At 39.5% G+C, this 23,099-nt stretch overlaps 2 protein-coding genes and 1 long non-coding RNA gene across 3 annotated transcripts; 1 reads left to right on the top strand and 2 right to left on the bottom strand.

The window, feature by feature from the left end:
* The first annotated feature begins 369 nt into the window (after positions 1 to 369).
* On the top strand, positions 370 to 1,235 carry LOC133018733 (uncharacterized). Its single transcript, XR_009682821.1, has 2 exons — positions 370 to 422; positions 560 to 1,235. It is a non-coding gene; the product is annotated as an uncharacterized LOC133018733 (long non-coding RNA).
* A 440-nt stretch (positions 1,236 to 1,675) lies between these two features.
* Positions 1,676 to 2,775, bottom strand: LOC133018718 (uncharacterized). Its single transcript, XM_061085150.1, has 2 exons — positions 2,745 to 2,775; positions 1,676 to 2,568 (listed from the first exon to the last, which is right to left on the bottom strand). The coding sequence occupies exons 1-2, from the start codon at positions 2,756 to 2,758 to the stop codon at positions 1,791 to 1,793; spliced, it is 792 nt and encodes a 263-aa protein (XP_060941133.1). The 5' UTR covers positions 2,759 to 2,775; the 3' UTR covers positions 1,676 to 1,790.
* Positions 2,776 to 11,786: 9,011 nt separating this feature from the next.
* Positions 11,787 to 20,019, bottom strand: blvra (biliverdin reductase A). Its single transcript, XM_061084851.1, has 7 exons — positions 19,943 to 20,019; positions 17,737 to 17,860; positions 16,053 to 16,172; positions 15,059 to 15,156; positions 14,235 to 14,342; positions 13,795 to 13,960; positions 11,787 to 12,352 (listed from the first exon to the last, which is right to left on the bottom strand). Exons 2-7 carry the CDS (start codon positions 17,853 to 17,855, stop codon positions 12,097 to 12,099), a joined length of 867 nt encoding a protein of 288 aa, XP_060940834.1. The 5' UTR covers positions 17,856 to 17,860; positions 19,943 to 20,019; the 3' UTR covers positions 11,787 to 12,096.
* Between the last annotated feature and the right edge of the window lie 3,080 nt (positions 20,020 to 23,099).

Genomic DNA, 23,099 nt, shown 5'->3' with positions numbered 1-23,099 from the left:
CAGATAGTCTCAGTATTATAGGTGCCTTGAGGCATGTGTCCAGCCTGGAAGAGAAGGACTCCCTTGTCCAGTCAGCTGCTGACTTCTTTGTCAACGGCAGATTGGCGACTGCCCTGGACCAGTAAGTAATTGCCTCACCTCTCTTGTCTGTCCGAGAAATTAAACTCACTAGCCCAGGACAACTCACACTGTCACATGTTTTCATAGGTTTGCTGATGGGTTAAAAACCCTTGGATTACTCAAAGAGATGAGGGAGAATCCGGCCGTGTTCTTCAACTTCTTTGTCAATGAGGAAATTCCCCTTCAGGCGAAGGACCTGTGCAAGTTATTTGTTCCAGACTTCTCAGCGCAGGGCAGCAACAGGAGAAACCGAGAAAATATGACAATCTGCTTCTGGCGTGACTGGTTGATTGACATAGAAGGTATACTAATTATTCTACCAGTAACAATATTGTATGTGAAAACATTTGATTTATTTTAAATTAACTTTTCTCCAATTCTATCAAGGTGTGAAAGGCATCACTTAATCACCGTTTCACACCACTTTCTTGTGTTACAGAAGGAGAATGCAGTCCAGTCACCCTTGAGAGGGTTTTGGAATTTTCGTCTGGAGCCTCTGTAGTCCCTCCACTGGGATTTCCACACCCTCCTCAAATACAGTTCATTCATGAAGAGAACCGAATCTTCCCTGAAGCAAACACGTGTATTGTTACACTATGCCTGCCGCTGCACTCTTCTTATGAATGGTTTAAAAAACATATGATGGAGGGAATTTTGCAAGCGCCGACCTTTGGTCTTGCATAATGTTACCGTGTTTGTTTTTAAAATTGTTCAGTGCAGGTTGTTAGAGGGCATGCCTCTATTGTTCCCAATTGTTTTCTACATTCTAGTTTTACAAGTGCTCTTTAACTTGGCACTTGTTGTTCTAATCACAACCCTATCACCAGATTTGTGCCCACCCTCTGCCACTCCGCCAATGCTGGGCCCACGACACAGGCCACAATGCCTGTTAGTTGGGCATCAACCACAGCTGCCATCAAGTGCCAAGTGCACTTGCACCTTCACTTTTAATGATGTGGTACTCTGTTAATGTTATGTCCAATTTCATGCACTTTTAAATATTTTCTATGTCCAAATCTTACAAGTGCTCCTTGCCTCTGTGGCACTTGTTGTTCTCTTTACTGTGGTCATCCCCACTTGCTGCACTCTCAATAAAGTGGTCAGTGCTACAATGATGCATTGTTGAGTGTATTTATATGCAGGGCCTATAATTTAACAAATCCTTTAAATCAGCATCCCAATAGCAGAAGGCCTAATAGACATAAGAATAAATGGCTTCTAGGCAGAATGGAAACATTCTCACACAAACATGGACTTTTGATCAATACTCGGACTAACAAGACTTTATCACTTTAGATCAAGCGTTTGCAATAATACACATTTGTTCCGTTTGTTTTGAAGACGTATGACCATGCATGATGCCAGTCTCTTGGGCACCTGTGGGCAGGACATGCAAATTAGTTAGACATCAAATGTATATTTATTTATTGTACAATGTTGACCAAGCACAATGGGAGCAGTAACGCAACTATACAGCCCATCCCCCTACACAGAGTAGCCTAAACAGAGTCAGGCAGGGCGTGTCGGCGCTTGTCAACCAACAATAGGCCTACAATATGACATATGACAACACTGTTGCTACTTCCAATGTCTTGACTGGCACACCCGGCATTAGCTACATCCTGGATAATGTATGCAACCAATAAAATGTCTCTGGGCTTGGAATTGGACTATACCTGATCAGTTTGCAAAATACTGACAATTGCAGTACAGCAAGCCTGATATTTAATCTTCAGATCAGAAAAGTGTTGGATTGCATTGTGCACAGATGTCTGTTGTTGCCGAGTGAGGATGAGTTGAGGTGGCTCTACCCTTACAGCTGGGAACCCTTCCTCGTCAAGTGTAGGCAGTGTTTGAATTCCGTACTGCGCTAGGATGGCCTCAATGTTTTGGTCGCTGTAGGGATTTTCCCCAAACACATTGTTGACAGCTGTGCTGTCTGTGGCAATATTTCTGAGCATGCCCTCTGTCCAGAGTTGAGTTGGTGTGCGATTATTTTCTGTTCTCAACAGATGGAGGTTCCAGGCCTGTCTAAACTGCTCCAGTCTTTTCTGGATCTCCGGAAGATAAACAATATGCAGTGATAGTCTGTGGACATCATTATCTGGGTTTAGAATCTCTGAATCCTCTAAGGAGTAGAACATATGGTAAAAGTGCTGCAACACATGCAAAAATACATCACGCCAAAGGCGTTCAATTCTCTGATTGTGAACTGATCGTCCGGTTATGAAACCTCTGTGTTCAAGTCCTTGAACTAGATGCATGAATAAAGCCACAAGGATGTTTTCACCACCATGGTCAGATCTAACTCTTGATGGTAGGGCGTAGAGGCAGGTTGCTTTCAAAAACTGAGAAAGCACTGTTGTGGAACGATTGTCTGTGCTGCAGCTGAGGTAAGTAATCAGACGGGAGTATCCATCAATTGCACCATGAGTGACAAAGCCCCATCTAGAAAGGTTGAAAAACAAATAAAATGATTACTTGAAATTATAATACTATTGACAGTAGTCTTGAAACAATATAGCTGTGAACTCCAGTTTTTCACTTGCTGAAGTTCTCTTCAAAATATAAAAGAATATATTGACAAGTCTGGTAGTAAGTATGACAAGTCTGGTAATAATAACCTTATCAGACGCATGTTCCCATCAATGTGCCACAAACTGTTGGGGTAAGGTACATGATAAACACATCTTGCAACTGTCCGGCTCCATCTCCTTGCAGCAGCAGTAGGATTCACCCGTGTCAACATCTCACGCACTCTGGACCGTGTAACAAAGACACCCCGTGTGCGCAACAGGGCTCGAATAATCTGAAACACATTTAAGAAAGGATCTACATTTTCTTGATATTCAAAAAACAATGGCACACACATGTGAATTAAATACAGGCTAAAAATAAAGACCACCAATTACCTCATTTCCAGAATTAGGATAGTTGCCTCACATGTTGTTCTAGTTCACCATCATCTATTGCAGGCCGCATACTTCTGACAGGTATACCCATCAACTTTGACTTCTTGTACAGAAATGATGAGGAACATCCAAGTATTTCAGCAGTTTTTGCAATTGTATTGCCTTGCGCCAGCAGAAATTCTATCTGTTCTCTGGTAACATCAATAGCTGGTCGGCCTGTTCTCCCTACAAAAAGAAAAAGTCAACAAGGTTTAAGTGTTGAGGCAGCATTGGACTGTTTATTAATTATAATTTAAAGTAGGCCAATATATCAGCATACCAATTCTCAAACATGCATTGAAATTGCATACTGTTAATGAATAGGCCAATAGGCTACCCTGGGTGTGGAGAGGCTTGAGGATTTGCAAAAATACTGTATTTATTGCTGTGACCAGTCAGTGGACATAACAGTAAGACCAATACATTTAATGATTGCTGAAATAAGCACATGGATCAGTGTGCGAAATACCCATCAATATTCGGGGGGTCCCCATCTCCCCCGATTGTTGCGCCATATCGATCTAAATTTTCTCATGCAGTAGGCCTATTACATTACAATATTTCATTGATGCAAGCCAAGATAATCAGTCTAATAGGCTACATGACAAACACATGCACACACTTAACAATTTTGCAAACTGAAATAAACATTTGACAAAACATCCTTTTACAACGGTGAAAAATCATTAAAAACACTGAACGGGAGCAAGTGTGCGGACTTTCCACTCTTTTTCATTTTGATAGTTATTTTTGTCCAGTAGCAATTGTTTTTTATTTCTTTAGTGTGACTTCTCAACATTACGTCTTCTGTTTGGCGCACATGGCTAATTTGCATACGCGCACAGGACTGGCTGGCTCCGCTTGGCAAAAAATAGAACATATTTGTGAATAAATGTTTAAAATTCTGAATACTGGACATGGTGAGCTTAAACACATTGAAATTACCATTAGTGACAATAATATACATATATATATATATATATATACGAAATTTGAGACCCCTCTCAAATTTTGCTTTTGAGGCTTTCAGGGGGTCTCATGGGATAGGGGATAGTCGGGGGTGCCCAACCCCCCCGTATTTCGCACACTCCATGTGGTAGGCTATGCCACTCGTTTTTTTGTTTGTTTATTTTTTATTGACCAATGTACAAAATCCATAACCACTCGGTTATCGGGTCACCCATGCAGGAGCGATAGAGCAAACTCCATGGCTCTGACCCATGCAACTCGTTTTTGTATTTTCACAAACAATCAGACGTGGTCTGAACCGTGCACCTGCATGTCCGTAGGAAACACTATCGCCACTATGTCGCCACAACTATTTTACGTAGCGAACTAATGCATATTATAGCCTAATATATGAATGCAGTGATAAACGGACACACCTGAACGAATGCGCCCGACAGAGAAACTTCGGTCTTCCCCAGCCTGGAAATGTGTGCCTACTAGATTTTTCAGTTCAGCCAAACTGCTTTTGAGTTCGTTGTTGGTCTCTGGTGATAGCAAATCTTCAATTCTTCCGAGATTTCTTTCACAGCTTTCAATCGAACGACGTTCTCTCTCTCCACAAATCCCCTGTGTGAGGGCTCGTTCAATTTCATGGAATTTTCTGGTGATTTTTTCGATTACAGCCAACGCCATGACTGCTCCTTTCTTATTCCCACTTCTTCTTTGATTATGGCGGCAAACGGAAATTACGTATTTCTGGATATCTAAAACGTCATGCCCAATAATTCGCACTCAAATGACGTTTGAGATATCTTTAACTTTAATTCTGCCTAGTCAAAACTGAATTACAGATATCTGCAATTGTCATTTAAGATGTGTGACGAGTTGAATGTCGTTTTCTGTGACGTCATTGCAGATATCTGTAATTCAGTTTCGCCTAGTCAAAACTGAATTACAGATATCTTTATCTGTCGTTTCGACTAGTCACAATTACATTACAGATATCTTGAATGAAAATTCCAACTATTCAAAATGTAATTACGACTAGTCAGAAAGAAGTTGTTGATATCTACAATGTTAATTCCGGATAGTCAAACGTAGTTGATAAATGACAATTCGGCTTGCCATAGTTGTCTGTTTCAGGAGTTTATTCACTCTCTAAATAAATCAATGGAAATGCTGCTAATGCCGCTCGTATCTCCACCAGAGGCAAAGCCCCCAGGAAGCAGCTGGAGACCAGGGCTGCTCGTGAGAGCCCCGGCCGCCGGCGGCGTGAAGAAGCCCGCTACGGATCTCTCTCAGAGCCTCGCAACTCGCGACCGGTCCGGTACCGTTACCGGCCCGGGACCGAGGCTCTGAGAGAGATCCGTCGCTACCAGGAATCCACGGAGCTGCTGATCCGTCAGCTGCGCTGCAGGAGATCAGCGAGGAGGAGAAGGCAGCTAATCGTTTTTTTCAAGCATTCACTTTCTTGTTGCTCCAACATTAACAGCGTCCCAACATGTGTCTTTTGTCTCATATGTGCTGAGGAGCGTAGCGCCCGCCCCCCCCACTCTCTTTTTATTTATATGACTGCTTGTGTGGCTGCAGCATCGGGGCCAGCTGATACATTAAACTTTTTATGAATCCCGTAGGAGGACGGCAAAAACATCTTCTCGATCTACAAATGCCTTGATCACGTTCCTCTGTTCCTCTTTCAAAATGAATGCGCTGTCGATGTCTCTGAAACAGACTCGATGGCAGCATCGACACATCTCAGCTCATAGATATAAACACTATATATGTCTAAATATGTCTCAGCTCTCCAGCGGCAGGCAGCGCTCTTTGGTGACGTGGTTGATTACGTCACTGTAGATCATCTGTCAATCATCGTATAAAGCCCGCCCTGACGATCTGATTGGATCGAACAGCTTCTGTTTTGAGCATAGTTTCTCCCCAACGGAGCGACTCCAGACCGAACTTTCCGAACAACAAATGTTGTGGGCGGGGCTAAGTTCGTCTGGCACCCAGGCTAGTGCGCACGCTCGCCAAAACACAATGTTTGCTTTATAAATCACAGTCCACCTGGAAACATTCGTATGTGGATCTGCCTCCAAATCCGCCCTCCACACGCCCACTTTCAACCATAAATGGTCAATGCAAAGCACGACATGAATATTAAATTATGCAGCTGACCAATGGGTTTCCACCATGTGTCCTGACGGAGTCACGGCATCAAGCGATGTGAAGAGGAAGTGAAACTTTCTGACACTGACATCGAGGTGTTTGTTAGGGAGGTGGAGGTGAAGAATCATTTTATGGGACAGCAGTGATGTCACTAATGAAGAAAATACACTGATACTCTGCCGCTGCTGTGGATAATACATAATAAATGTGTGAGATCAGAAATCGCTGAACCCTCGCTTCCTCCTCGTCCTTCCATTCGCATGCACACATCACGCAGAACCCCGCACCGGTGTCACGGCAGTATTTATTTATTTAGAGCATCGGTCCGATTCCCTCACATTAGTGAATCCTCACCTCCTCTGGAATAATAATCTGTTTCAGATTATTGGTATATTTTGGAGAAGGGAAAGTGCCATGTCCACTTTCCCATCTCCAAAATGTTCGTATGCATGGGTCAGAGTTTGCGTGGAAATACGCAAATTTTCCCGCCAAGTTTGTTTTTATAAATCTCAATGTTTGCATGAGAAGTGGCGTACGCACGTTTCAGGCCTTGTTTTGTGCGTACATAACGGTTATATATAAATGAGACCCCAGATATTTAATGAGCATCTGTCCTGGTGCTGAAGCAGCGGTGTTATAATTATTTAGCGCGAGACATCACTAAAAACAACTTGAATCCTTTATGTGCTGTCTGCATGGATGCAGAGTCGTCTGCGTCGCGATGCAGAATCAAGAAATGTCCACAGCTCTGCTCACCACTGTGCAGGAGACGTGGGGGGAAGGAGGGGAGGTTTAATCTCACAACCTCATATTTGGATTTTTTATTTCGATCAATATGTTTGTTGACAGGAAAGCTGTGAACAACAGGAGTATTATATTCATATATTAAAAAAATTAAGATAAAAAAGCACCCCAAAAAAGGGTACTGTCTCCAGTGGAAAAAAAAGGGCAGGGGTTCAAGCCCCCTTAGATGCCAATGTGTGCAGGTGTAAGATGCAGTGTGTAACTTAGTGGGGTTAACACTGGAAGTGTGCTGACAACTGTGTTGCAGTGACCCGGGCGTGGGGGCGGTCTGGTGACGTCACTGAGCGGGAGCCGGAAAAAGAAGGTTGTGCAAACACGTTGGTCTCAAGCTCTCAACATGTCCACGCTTCAATTGTTGAAAACTTTTATCAACCAGCGGCTCGCAGTGGCTGTGGACGACATATTCAGTCTGCTGGAAACAACCATATCCAACTATGAAGAAGCGATGGACCGACAGCGAAGACTGCTGGTGGACGAGAGGTCTGAGTTCCTGCAGAGCAGATCAGGTCAGTCTTCTTACAGGGACTCACTAACGACATCACAGTCTTCTGTGTGTGTATACATATTTATATGTATATGTGTGTCTGTGTATGCATGTACATATATGGTTTTGTATTTATATAGCGCTTTTCTAGTCTTGATGACCACTCAAAGCTCTTTACAATACAGTTTTATGATCCAATGATCCACTGTAGGACCCACATGCCTCAGTGGTGAAGAAGAGGGACATGACTGAGATGCCTCGTCGAATACCTATGGAGAGGGTGCAGGACCTCATCTCTGACTATGTAAGTATGGTCTTTATGGAAGCTCCACACGTTTATTCCACTGTGCTGCTCTGGTACTGACATTTTCACATAGAGGAAGAAGTGATCTGTTTTAGTGCGTATCCTCTGATTGAGCATTATTATTAGCACAAGACTATCGAGTTTTATCTCACTGAAATCAATTTAGACCTAAAAACTTCAGCAGAAGGTGTTCTGAGAAAAAGGTTAGTGAGAGGTTGCAGCAGCGGCCTGAGGCTATTCATAAAAACTGAAACACATTGGAGAACAGGGTATTTTTAGAAGGTAAAAATGGAAAAATGGAAATAACATACATAAAACCAAGAACACCTATGCACTCAGGAATGATAATACCGGCAACATACTCTTTTAATAACATGAAATGATAAAATGAAAAGAAAAATGCTGCGGAGGACTTTTGTCTCCCACTCACTTATGTGAGCTCATTACATGTCATATCTGAAGGAGAAGCATTAATGACATTTATAGTGTTTCAAATAATTTCTCCTTTTTTATTGATGTCTATGTTAGACTTTTGAAAACATATGTTATTTTGATGTGACATAATCTAAATAAAGTCATTGTGATTCAGTGTTTAACATTTTTATTAAATAGATAATGTCTGAGGAAATGGACACTTTTTTTTTGTTTGGCTATTTAAAAACGACACGTAAAGAAGAAAATCCAACAAATCAGAACACAACTGAGACACAACAGATGAGATCACCAGCAACATATAAATGAAGGGTGTGTTCTAAATTTTTCATAGAATAAAGGTTCGTACAGGAAAAAATGTAGGCCTCTGGCTCCTCATCCAAACACAGATACCTCAGATATGCATGGTAATGAAAACTAGAATGGAATAATAGTAACAGCTGTGGGGGTGGGGTTTTATATTAAGGCCACTCAAAAACGTAACGCTCTGTAGAGAGGGATTGCTACTTCTCTTTGGTTTATAACTTTGTAAACTGAATATTTTGAGCTTTCGGACTTGCAGTTGAACAAAACAAGACATTTGAGGAAGTCAGCTTCAGTTCTGAAAAGTGGAAAAAAAGAGAAAAATAGGACAATGCTTTTGAATATTCAAGAAAGATAAAATGATTAATGAAGCATCACATGAACTTGATTATATTGATCCATTTGATTTGACATTTTCTACCTTTAAATCAACACATGTTAACAACTGTTTTGCATGTGTTGTAGAGAACAGCAGAAGAGAAAGTACATGAGGACCTTAAAACACAGGAAATGAGGATCTACGCTTGTCAGCAGCCAGGTGCAGTGGGCATCATTATTGATGGAACTCCAGTGCTGACAGGACTGGATAATGTGTCCAGAGCCTGCGGCCTGCTCTTTGGCCGTACCTAAGCTCTAAATCTGGATTATCCTCCAAAATTTGCCAGAACATTTGAAGTCTTTCAAAGACTATTTGTAGGACTTGATACACTACAGTCAAAACCATCTTCCAAGTTCATCAGCCTGAAAAACAAACTCCTCACTTAAGCAATTGCTCTGAGCCACTGGTGTGACCCATGCTTGGTTGGTGTGTTATAATTTGGAGCTGGAGAAGTTTCTGGTTATTTGATGACTTTACTGAACTGTCAGAAGGGCAGGGCTTTTGACGAATAAGGTTTAAAAAATACTTTAGTTCACTTTGCTTCTGTTTTAGGAAACTTTTACTGCTGTTACCAAGGACAAATTTGGAAAATATCCTCAGCAGTTTCTGGTCAGTTAATGTGGGTTTTATATATCAAAGAGATTTCTGCTTCTGCCCCCGTCCAGGAGCGCTGTTTCAATTCAAGCTATTTATTCTCAAGAGAGATGTTTGGTTGAGAATAATTGTTTTAAATGTCACCAACTAAAGGTATATTTATCTGAAACATCGCCTTCATATCAGAATAATGTGAGATGTTCCAATTAAATATTGGTTTGAAATATATATCACATTGTTGAATATGTGAAGAATTTGTATTTAATCCTAAACCTAAAATAGAAGTAAAAACACCTCTCTCATGCATCATCCTTCTAAATTGCAGCAATGAAGAAGCATATTTCCCTATTTTTCACCAGGACCTTAAAGCTCTCTCTGCCATATGAGGTATGAGTGTATTCAAGTAAGCTGTACATTTTTTGTAGCTATGTAGTAATTATGTAGCTAAACTGTTTTGAAAAATAATTTTGAAATAGTTCTAGAGTTACTGCTTTTATACATTTTGTAAACATTTCAGTTTGAAGAATGTCCACTATTAGCTAATTTTCCACAATATTTTCCAGGGGATCATAGTGTATTGCTGAACTCAAGAAAATTATTGGGTAGATCATCGTGAACCCTTCATGTGAATATCGGCTACATTTCATATGGCAAACTTGCCATAGAGAGACTACTTTTGCGATTAGTGGGTAAAAAAAACCGTTTCTCTACGTAACGAGTGAAGAGAAATGGAGGGGAGAGAGGTCGGTGGAAAAGGGAGAGAAGAGAGAGAGACCAGGAGCAGTTGTTTAACGATCATAATTAAGCTTTGTCACACTGAAAAATTATTATAAGTGATATTTTAAAAAGTGATGTTATTAATGATAGCAGCACCAGGGTGTGGTGGGAATTTGTATTTAATTCCCTTGTGAGGAAATAAACCATCAGACTGAGTGATAAATTAAATTATATCAAAGTAATTAATTATAAGTCAAGAAACAATTTACAGTGAATAGATTTGAACACAAACAGAGTTACCGAGCAAACACTTGGCCAAGGGGGACAGAATCCTCAAATGGTTTTGTAAATGGTTTTGTATATATATAGCACTTTTCTAGTCTTGATGACCACTCAAAGCGCTTTACAGTACAGTTTCACATTCACCCATTCACACACACATTCATACAGTGCATCTACTTGCAGCACTTTGTTATTCTATGAGGGGCAATTCAGGGTTCAGCATCTTGCCCAAGGACACTTCGACATACAGATGGGTCAGACTGGGGATCGAACCGCCGACCTTCAGGTTGGAGGACGACCACTCTACCCCTCAGCCACAGCTGCCCAACACCAAGGATCTGACAAATGGCATATGGGATGTGCCAGCTTTTATGCACAGCTCAAGGTTTCCACGTCATCCTTCCACGACATTTCCTGATATCAGGCAGATGCAAACATTAAGTAGAATTTATATAATGATGCTTTTTCAGGTCAATCCAATTGGGCATAGCGGTCAGGACAGGAGGATCTAAATTTAGCTAAAACATGTGAAGGCTTTTTAATCAAATTAAAAATTTACATAAAAGCCTGCGGTAAGAAACCTCTTGATAGAGATCTGTTAATCTGATTTAGTATAGAACTATTAATTCAAACTGCCTTAGTTGGGATACAGTCTAATACACAAGTTGAAGAAAGTTAAATGAATGAGTCAGCTCAGAAAGCTCTATAGACCTAAAGTGGTCTAGATTTTTATCTGGTGCTACATTTGGTTCTAAGGCTACTGTACTAGACAGCGTGTTATTTGGGAAATCATGAAATCATTACTGCTGATGTGATGGCCCCAGAGCCTCTACCTGGGGCTGTGTGTTTTGGGTTGTATGTGTCCATCATTGATCTCTCAGATAGAATATAAAAGACCTGCTCTTCCTGGCAATCAGATGATCTGATAACTAATCATACAGACCAGTTACCCTATCTCTCCACTAATTTTATAATGATTGGGTATTTGTGTTAAAACTGGTGCCAATTGTGCCAGTGTTGCAATGGACTGCATTGTATTCAGGGGTGTTCCTAATATTCAGGTCAAACAATATTCAGCATTATGCTTGACATAAAAGTATTCAAAAATGGGTTCCCTTCCCGGTCCACAAAACCAGAATCGAAACACTAACTTATGTTGCCCAACCCTATACAGTACATCTAGGTCTAACAGCTGTGATTAATTGGCTGAACTGTGATTTCTACTGGATCCACACAACCAGGATCTTCACCTACACAAACCTGTTATCTAGTTCAATGATTTCCCATTGTTCATTTCAGTAAGTCAGTTAGCGTAGTTTATTGTTTAGTTGTGAAGTTATAGTGTACAAGCAATAGTTACTGAAGAGAACAGAAAAACATGAAACATAAGGCAATATCTCTGAGGGGGGGTAATAAGTGGAGCTGATACAGTGAGTGTAGATGAGGCTGGAGACCTGCTCTACAAGATGCTGTGTTTCTAGTCCCAATATTCTGCAATAAGGCATCCATGTTTTTTAACTAATTATCTCACGTGTGATGATCTGGGAAAACTTAATCTTAATTTGTTTTAAACATCAAGATTTATGCTTATCATAAACTTGATAGTCCTAATTTAACTTTGACAAAGTTGTTGAATCTTCTCTGCCAGCTCCAAGCAATGTAGGATCCTGACCTTCTCTCTCTGGATCTCCTCAGGACTCACTTGGCCCGCCAGCTTGGCAGAGAAGTGGATCAGGTCCTGCATGAAGAGGCCCACAGCCCCTCTGGGTGCAGGGGGGGTTTGGGTTAGAGTGCAGGAGTTAAACTGAAAGTTGATGTTCTTGGCCCTAGGAAGGCCTGGTCCCCGCTCCTCAATCCACGTCAGAGGTCTACAAAGAGAGAGGTGAACTCAAAGATTTTGGACTTAAAGACGTCATTTAAACCATATGATGATGAATGACTGGTTAATCTAAAGAAACTGTAGATCGTGTCTATGATCTTATTGGTTGCAAAACTTGCATTAATTGCATTAAATGCTTTACGCCACTATATGATGTGATGCTCTGATTTCATTGTTGTGACGACAACATTCCTAGCACATGATCATAACTGGATGCCTGGCCTCTATTATTTATGGAGATATCCTGGCAAATGTTTTTGGGGATTATATATATTGACACACGTTTATGCAGTTTTATACTGTTACATAAATAGTGCATATAAGCTTTACACAATTATATTTTTAATATAGGTACTGAATGAATACTGCAGTAATAATACTAATAATAATAGTAATGCAGTGCAAACAGGTTTGCAACCATTATATTTTGGACTAGGTTGATTTTTCTAAGCTTCCGCACTGAATAAAGACATTAAAATAATCACTGTAGACTATAGTAGTTCAGACTACATAACAACTGAGCTCAGACAGAGGTCAGATGTTGCTCTGGATCAGTAGGATCCTTTGTATGGTCCTCTGCCTCCTCTGATGAAACTTACAGGAATTCAAACTGGGTTTTGCAGATACCAGTGATAAATCATTACTGAGCACAAAACGATCAACGATAAAAACAGTTCTTTCCTCTTGTTTGATTTTTATTTGTGCAAACCTACAGTGACCAGCTTTTGGAATTACAAAACTTCTTTAGAGAAACAATATATATAATAGATACTTGTGTTTTCAGTAGGAATCAGTCACTTTGGGACAGAAGCACAGACATAGTAGCATAGTCAGAAAGACTATATAGAGGGACATTGTTAGTTTATTTATGTTTTTAAGTCCATCCATATGTCCATCCCATTCTTGTGAACAAGATGTATCCTTAATGGCATGACAGCAATTTCTTCAAATTTTGTACAAACGTTAAGTTAGACTCAGAAATTAATTGATCAGATTTTTGTGGTCGACGACGGTCAAAAGTGTCACTGACCTCATTGTCTTGTGAACTTGATATAACAGGAACACCAGTCGGGATTTTCATTACATATGACAAACACAATTAAGTGGTCAAAGGTCAGGGTCACTGTGACCTCACAAAACCACATTGTGCCTTGTGAACTCATTATCTCAATAGTATCTTAAGAGAATACTTTCAAATGTGGCAAGAATGTTTTTGGCTAGAAGAACATGATGATATCTCAAGTGTACCTTTGAGGAATTTCTTCAAATTTTGACTAGTTACTGGATTGTAATATAAACTGATTAGATTTCAGAAGTCACCGTGACCTCATATGGGCTTGAAAAAAATGTATGTAAAGTGAAAATGCAATGATTGACGGAGGCATATGACCACAGGGCTGTAATTCTCATTAGACAAACACAGTCTCTCACCGGTCTTCACAAGTCACCAACTTAGCAGTCATCTTGATGCAGTTACCAGAGTCTTCCTCCATGGTTGCTGCAGTCACCGACAACTCACCAAACAAATCAACCAACCAGGTGAGGCGAGCAATGCCACTGAACCCTGGAAAACCAAATCCAGGCTTCAGAGATCCGCCTTGAACAAATAAGAAAACATAACCTTTATCATGACATTTTCTTATTGACACATTGTAGTTCAATCAGTGAAGTGTGGTTCTTTTAGCAGGGCAACTCTAAAGATCAGACCAGTGTTAATGTGACATTTGCTTATATCACTGTATGAAATGACATTTAATTAACTTGGAAATACTATTAAAACCTATATATTTTGAAACTAAACCGAGAACATAGTTTTTAGAATATATTTTGCAAAAATGTATAGAAGTATCAATGTAAACACAGTCTCTTACCTGTGAAATGAAGCGTGCCCTCCTTCAGCACTTTTCCTTCTACTTCTCTCTTCAGTATTTTGTACTCTTCTGTCAGCAGCTCTATGTGCTCCTCATGGAGAACCACTCCTGACACAAACACACACACACACAACTATAAAATATACTGGGTTTTTAAGTTGACAGAAAAACAAGTGTTAGCAGCAGCTTGTCTCGCAACCCCTCAGAAACATCCTTTGTACTCCACACAGGGTCGGAGCTGCTGAACCACAAACCCTTAATGAAATTAACTAGTTAAGTTGCGTTCAGTAGTAGGGCCACGCCTCAACCTCACCCTTTTATAACCCTTTGGGCTACATTTACCTAGTCAAACCATTACACCCTTTGTCTCAGATTATGTGACCTGCCCTTTCTCTTCTTCTCGTCTCTCCCTCCCTCATCCTTTCTTGTTCAGTTTGCATACATCTTGCGCGTTTCATTGTAGGATGGGTGGAATAATACCACTACACTTAGTCTGCCTCTGCATAGTCACCAGTGCATCCTCCCAGATTAGCCTTTGAGACAAATCTTCACTTCAACCCCTTCATTCAAAATCCATGCATTTTCATTTCAACCTTTTAAATGACAGATATAGTTGAAGCGGGATCCTTGCTAGTGAAATGAGTACTAACCAAGAGAAGCTGACAGCAATGACCACAGACTTAGTGAGAGAACCCTTGAAGCAGAAAATAACATATTGTCTGACTTCCACTGCACCTTACTGACAACTAATGCACTGGATCCATCATCAGACAGTCTATATAAAAACTGTCCCTCCTGATTTACACATGTTATTAAAGTTGTACCTTTTTCCAGAGCTAAGTCCCACAAATCCACAGCAGCCTTGTAGTTCAGGGTCATGGGATACTCAACACAGACATGTTTCCCTGCCTGCAGAAAGGTTCTGTTGAGAAAGGAGGAGTTATCCTAGTCAGCAGAAGGCAGCAGGAATTCTGATAAGAAGCTGCAAGTTGTGCATTCCGATTAATGTCTGTTTCTCTGTGGGAGACGTTTTCTGAAAATCCCTTTACAGAAAATCAGCTGCACAGTTAAAGTGTCTGTAAGTGTCACTGGTCCTCGTCATAACATATTATACTTTATAAAGTGAGAGTAATCACTTGCCCCATACATCTAGCAGACTCAAAGCTAAATTAGTATAAATTAAGAGAAATTTCTCTGGCCACCTGCTGAAGCCAATTTTCATTCTCTCTTTGACTCTGTGTTTGGTCTGAACCAGTACCTGAAGAAAATGTCTAGCTTTTCATTTGCTAAATGTTCCACAATGTTCATCAGCTGGTCTCCGAATGTGTCAAGCAATCATTTTATGGATGAAAAATAATTCAATCTACAAAAGTAATCTTTGAGGTTATCCGACAGAAATGAAAAATTAGAGCAACTATGTACTACATATTTAAAATATTTCGACTTAAGTCCTTTGAGTGTATGTATGGCAGAATGGAAGTATTTAACTGCACATGGTTATTGTATGGATTGTGGTGATAATGGAAAATGTAAAAATGGAGAAATGCGTCCATTTAAAAACCAGTCAGAATGTGTGAGCTGCTGTATTTTATTTATCCAATATGCTGTCTCTGAGATAACTCTCCACATCGTCTCCAAACTGTCAGCAATGTCAGCAACTGTCCTGTGATTAAGAGGATGAAAGAAACATCCTACAACACACCTGGGTCTGGGTGTAATGTATGATGCCTTCTTTCTTCCAGACCTGGCCACAAAAAGGACAAAGTGCATTTAACACGCCCCCCCTCCTATTTAGTGTAGTTGTCCATCACACATTACCTGACATTGTCCTCATGAGCCACATTCTCAGTGCAGATGAACGCCGCATGAATGTCTTTTCTGCTCAGAGCCTCCTCCAATGTGATCTGACCTACTCCCTGCTGAGTGTCCAGACTTCTCCTGTTAACAAAAACATCCCGATAGTAACACAGTGCTGTTACCTTCTGACATGTAGAGGAAAATCTGACAGTAAATTGACTCTGTGGGTGAGTGACTATACATGTTAAACTGCTGCTTCCTCTTCACATACTGTATGTGGTGAATAGCTTCATTTGAGAAAATCATTTTATATACCCAGAGGTGAGAAAACACTCAAGCTAAAAAGCCAGAATGAGTTTTTTCATTTCGCCTGTACTGTTCGAAAGGCGTTATACACATGAATTTAGAATAGTGTGTCAGGGAAATTGTGTTTAAGACTATAAGCTAGAGGTTAATTGTCTCTACTAGCTCTAACAGAAATGGCCAAAGCAGATGTTTGATTGTTGATATGATAAAAAAATACCATCTAATTAGCTTTTGAGCATGTGCCTGTACTTACAGAGTAACAAGACTCAGAACCCCAAAAAGTTAATACAAAGACAAAGTCTTAATTCTAAATCTTTTATTGTCTGTCTGAACCCCAAATCCATAAATACAGATTTCTTCTGTCACATCTGTCCAGTAAGAAGTCTTGTTGAAAAACAAGCATTTTGAACTAGTTCAAATAACATCATCAGAACTTTATATAAATACAAATGTCATTTCAATCTCCACATTGTTGAATGCACAAAAAAATGTATTCTCCACTAAAATAAATAAAAAGGCCAATAAACATATCAGGAAATTCTACTGTATCTGAATATCATTTACATCATCATTTTTTTTTATTCAATTATTTTTTTACATCTCAACTTTCTCCTCCTGAATATCTTTTGTATTATTATATAATTGTAATTTTTTTTAGTTTGTTTTGTTTTAATTTTTTAGTAAATTCTACTTTGTTGTTTCTTCCTGTGAGTTGATGACTGTGGTTAAATGTTCCCTCTTTATAAACCTCTTTTCTTAGGAGGTGTAAATATGTTTTGTACAGGAAAGATTTCTTGAATTGTTTGTCAAAGTACTGCTATGCAAATCCTCTGTTACAAAAAACTTATTTTAAAAAAAACTATCCGAGTGAGCCAATGTAAGAATACCAAAGAACAATGTCTGGAAAATTGACAGCGTGACTTTGAAACCTCATTAACACACGTGTTAGAAAACCTGTGTTTTGTCACGCAAAAGTCAAGGAATACAAATATCTCAGGATGAAAAAAAAGTGTCATACATGTAGACCATGCAGACGGAGATGTCAACTTGGAAAGAGGATGAGCCTGCACAGTATCAACTGGGGTTTGGGCCACGGTATCAAGGTCCTGCCGATACATGCAACCAATCAAGAGTCTCAGCTGTCAATCATATTTGAACCCGTTTTTATAGCATTAAATAACTAATTAAAAACAAACATCTGTGTGATAAAAACAGCCTAAGATGACACATTCTCGTTATCATCGCCTCTACTTGGGCACACTCAAGTCCAAAATAGGACAACCAAGTGCAGATCTTGTGTTGCCTTTCCTCACTTGATGCTTCAGGTCATATCCTATTTTATCTTTGGCCAATATTGGCTGTGTTTCTATGTGTATGTTCGACAGCGTCTGTGAGTTACCTGGATATGAATCCTCTGACACTGAGCTGCTCTGCATGACTGCCAGGCTGTGGAGCTAACATGTCTCGGATCCTCACCCAACCTGCTGTGCCAATTCCAACCACTACAGCTCCAAACATCCTGCCTGAGAAACAAAGACAAGAGGTTTAAGGGCACTAAAGTCAGTGTAGTTGATTGAACAGGATGTGATGAATAGACATGTGAGCTCTTTTATCATTTAAAAAAAAAAATGCCTTAAACAGATCATTCAACATACTCTAGTCATACATCAAATAAGTCATAAATACCTAAGAAGAGACATGAATCATATATATGTTTAGAAAATGTACTTGTTTTTAACTAGCTTGAAAACACTTGTATGTCACAGGAGTTTCTCAGCATCATGGTCTATGTGTTCCACCTCTTCCAGACATTATATTCTGTTGGATTCACTGTATGTGGTTTATTTTAAAGAAAACCCCAAGTCATGAGTAAAGGTTCTTATCTCCATTTCATGTAAAAAGACGCCAGTTTATATGCACATCAGGTTATAGGTTCAAACACAGCTGTGGAAAAGCCAGTGAAGTGTTGGAGCTTTGGCCTTTGACATAGACGTTTGTCTGCTCCAGCTAACTTGCTCAGGGCTCTACGCACGCAGGGACGCAAGTTTGGGTTTGCCAGGGATATGCTCTAATAGTTCTAGTTAAGTCAAGCTACAACATACAGGCGTAGTGTGATAGAGCCAGTGGATTGTTGGTCACACTTGAAATTTCTGCACTGTGAAGGACTCCAGTTTTTAAAACGATGAACACAGGCTGAACAGAGGCACTGTTTGCAACATGCTCTAACACTCATTAAACATTAAACAGGCAGAGAAGATAATATTTTCCTCAAACACCACAACTTGCTGTCAAATTGATATAATATTCCTGTCGCCGCTGAATAATTATAACACCGCTGCTTCAGCACCAGGACAGTCGCTCATTAAAGATCTGGTGTGTCAGAGTCTCTGTTCCTCCTCACTTCTGCGCTCACTTTACACTTGAACAATAAACACCAGCAGTGATCACAAGTTATTGAGACAAGTACAGGACTGACGCTTATTTTGTGTTTGTTTGAGTTGCTCTAGAGTTTATAAGATAAACCTGCTACACAACACAAGACGCAAGGGTTAAACGTAAGGCGGTGTTTTATCTTCATTGTTGCAGAAGAAGTGACGCCCCATTTATCCAGGAACATCAGAGGAGCAGAGTCACTTGTTGACCAGCAGAGTAATGCACCTCGGTCCAGTGGCGCTGCTAAGGGGGGCCAGGTGGGGCCACCTTGATACAGTAAAGGCTCAAATCAGAGTTTGTCATTTTAAGCTTTAGGTGCAGCAAACAAGTCTGAACTGAATGAATTTCAAATCAGTGTGGAGAGCACTGACCAGCGTCATTCACTAACTGTTGAAGTCTGATTTTTTATTGAAAACCTTATTTTGTAAATTACAGCATACTTGTAATAAAAGTAACAGTCTATACTCATTTATCAAGTACTTTCTAAATAAAAAGAGATTTCATATTGGACTGATTTTATTAACTCATATTTACTGATGAAAAAGCAGCCATGTGCAGTGACACAGGAAAGAGTATTTAACAATTGCGTGAGTGTGAGGCTAATGAAATAAATTGTTTAGTAAGTCAGACATGTTTTACAATAAATTCAACGTTTTGTTAAAATAAATATTTTTTATGAATAATTATGAGAAGTGCCCTTTTTCTCACTTGAGCCCCTGCCCCCTAAAATGGCTGTGCACGTCCCTGCTTACAATGAACAACATAGAGGTGGCTCCTTTGGTAAGTTGATAAAGACCGATTACTGGTTGAATACATGTAATTCCTACCAGCTGTAAACAGATGTGTCCCCCACGTTTAGCGCAGTCAATCAAAATAGGGTTCAGGGTCCTTGTATAAGGTCTGTGTTGTCTGTTCTGTTAAAGGTTGTATAAATAATGCGTGACCCAATGACAAAGTGTGAACACATGTATAAGAGAAGATATCTGCCGTGTGGAGAAAGCGATGATGAAGATCAAGTGGATCCAGTTTCACTAAGCATGACATAACATTGGAGAAAAAACTGTTCATGACAGAAACATATGTCATTGCGGAGACTAATAAACTGAAACCTGGACCACAGATGTTCAGCTGGAGTGTACGCAGAGAGGAGTGGACTGTGCCGCTGCTCTTACCTGCTTTCTGTCGCTACCCCGGAGGAATCCAGCTCAGAACACAGATACACTGAAAACGAGGTCCTCAGGCGGTGTGGAGCTCTGTCACCGCCGGTCCCAGCATGAGGAGCGGACTGCTCCAGAGTCTGCAGAGTGCGCTTGCTTTACTGCACGGGTAGCACCGGTCGACTGGAGACAGAGGGGCGGAGGCCCTTTGTCCATTTACCACGTGATTGCAATCAATATGTTCGATTTATGAACTCAGTAATGAGAAGGTCTCAACCATGTCGGAGAGCCAGTAGCTCTGAAACTCCAACATTTCAATCAGGGTTTGATTGATTTTATCTCGCTGCAAAGAGGAAAAACTTTGCGTCAGTACTGAGTATGAATGTTTTCCCAGGAGACAAACACATAGGGATTCCGTGAGCAGTTCAATACTGGAGACACACCCGCAGAATGCTCAGGGCTGTAATATATAGATTAAAACAGCCCCTCCTGTTTTTCTTAACTTTTCTGTTGAACTCTTAGAAAGAAATAAGTGTTAAATCATGACACACTTGGTCTACAGACGCACAGAATCCAACATAGGAGGGAGAAAGATAACAGCTACAGTATAGTAATGTATATGTAACTGGTAGTGAAATGTCCCTCCAGGGCTACTGTAGGGATGGGTAGACCTTAGCATCTACTACTTCCTGGTTTCTAATTTGATATATATATATATTATATATATATATATATATATATATATATATATATATATATATATATATATATATATATATATATATATATATATATATATTAGCCATGACTTTTTGCATGCAGTCCTTTTTGCTATCCTTGTAGTATCTATTACTTTCCCCCAAGAAGCTAATAGATATTTGTATCTGCCATGCAGTGCTAGTATTGTGTACTGAACTTGTGTTTCCTGTCTTTGTTTGTTCAAGTGCTACAGGAACGGTGTCAAACATGGGCGTCCACATGGTGGGGGGGTTGGTTACGCTGTTTCTCACATGTAATTTGCACACCCCACAATCGTATGTTTGGTAGTGGCTCTTTGCACAACCTTCACAATTTATATTATTCTCCTCCACCATTTGCTTTGCTTTGAAGTGTGTGTATACTGGTCCTCTAACTGTCAGTGGCCACAGCCAAATCACCCGTTAGCACTCCCCTTTCCTATTATTAATTTGCCCTGTTAAGTATTATATATATATATATATATATTTACAGTTAACTCTCTTGTATGGATTCACTTTTCTGTTTTAATATGATGTTAAAGTTGTCTGTTGCTGAATAAATTGATAAGTCTCAGTCCATCTTTTACTGTCATGGGTCGTTGTAAATGATCTTTGGGCCTTTAATTGGTTTGAGTCAGTATTAAAGGGTTGGTACAATTCAAAACGTTAATCAAATCCAGGACTTGCCTAAGCCCTTGGTCACATATAGTAATATTGTAATATATATATATATATATATATATATATATATATATATATATATATATATATATATATATATATATATATATATATATATATATATATATATATATATATATATATACATATATATATATATTAATGAGGTGACTTAACTCCTGATCACCAATACAACCAATGCTATTAGTAGGGTGGTAGTAGGTCAGTAGGCAGAGACGGCCTGTGGTTTGGACCCTGGCTTCTCCAGTCTGCATTCTTAACTATCTTTGGGCAAGATACTGAAAGTGCAGATAGTGTAGCAATAGTGTGTGAATGTGATGTGTACTGTAAAGAGCTTTTAGTTTTCACTTAAAGCTCTTTACGGACATTTAGTTGTGCATACTGGCAGGCTTTTATTTTGACAAAGAATGAATCTTGGAAGTTGTGAAAGGAGCTGAACAGAAAGAGCTCATGTTACACCTGTCTTAGCTTCTCTACATCGGCTTCCTGTGAAATTTCGAATAGAATTCAAGATCCTGCTCCTAACACACAAGATCCTGCTCCTAACACACACAAAAAAAGATATTAGATTAGATTAGATTTCTTTATTTATCCACACAACGGGGAAATTCACTTGTTACAGCAAAATAAGAGAAAAACAGAATTTAAATAACAGTGCCGAAGCACAATAAAAAAAGATCAAAATATATACACTATATAGTATTATGTGAGGTTGCTTGACAATGTTAGACAGATTCTTATTCTGCAGAAACACATTTACTGTGATCAACTAAAACCTGAGTAATTAAAATCATATCTGCTTTGTAAGAGCAGCTCTAAGAATGAATCTTAGAAGTTGTGAAAGGAACTGAACAGAAAGAGCTCATGTTACGCCTGTCTTAGCTTCTCTACTTTGGCTTCCTGTGAAATTCAGAATAGAATTCAAGATCCTGCTCCTAACACACAAGATCCTGCTCCTAACACACACAAAAAAAGATATTAGATTAGATTAGATTTCTTTATTTATCCACACAACGGGGAAATTCACTTGTTACAGCAAAATAAGAGAAAAACAGAATTTAAATAACAGTGCCGAAGCACAATAAAAAAAGATCAAAATATATACACTATATAGTATTATGTGAAGTTGCTTGACAATGTTAGACAGATTCTTATTCTGCAGAAACACATTTACTGTGATCAACTAAAACCTGAGTAATTAAAGTCATATCTGCTTTGTAAGAGCAGCTCTAAGAATGAATCTTAGAAGTTGTGAAAGGAACTGAACAGAAAGAGCTCATGTTACGCCTGTCTTAGCTTCTCTACTTTGGCTTCCTGTGAAATTCAGAATAGAATTCAAGATCCTGTTCTAACATACACAAACCCCTTTATATTTGAGCCCCATTGTATCTTTAGGACATTATAGAACGCTTCTCTATTCAAAGGCAGTGGTTCCTAGAGTTAAGAGGAGTTTGACTGCAATTATTGTTAAAAACAAACTTTTAGTATTATATTATAACTGTTATTACAGTAATCATAACCTGTACACATGGCTCCTGGTCTCTCTTTCCTCTCAATCCAACAGTTCTTCATGTGTATATTTCCTTTATATTTTCTGTCCCTTATTATGATTTGTTACAAGACTACACTCACCGCCCGGCCGAGCACGAGATGTAGACGCCCGAGTGTAAATGGAGCGAGCCCACATCCAATTGGCGACAGTCTGTGTGACGTTTACGGAAGTATACAGAGTA

Source organism: Limanda limanda, chromosome 13, assembly GCF_963576545.1.
Source record: "Limanda limanda chromosome 13, fLimLim1.1, whole genome shotgun sequence".
NCBI classification, from domain to species: domain Eukaryota; kingdom Metazoa; phylum Chordata; class Actinopteri; order Pleuronectiformes; family Pleuronectidae; genus Limanda; species Limanda limanda.
This window is presented reverse-complemented; position numbering and strand designations above follow the sequence as displayed.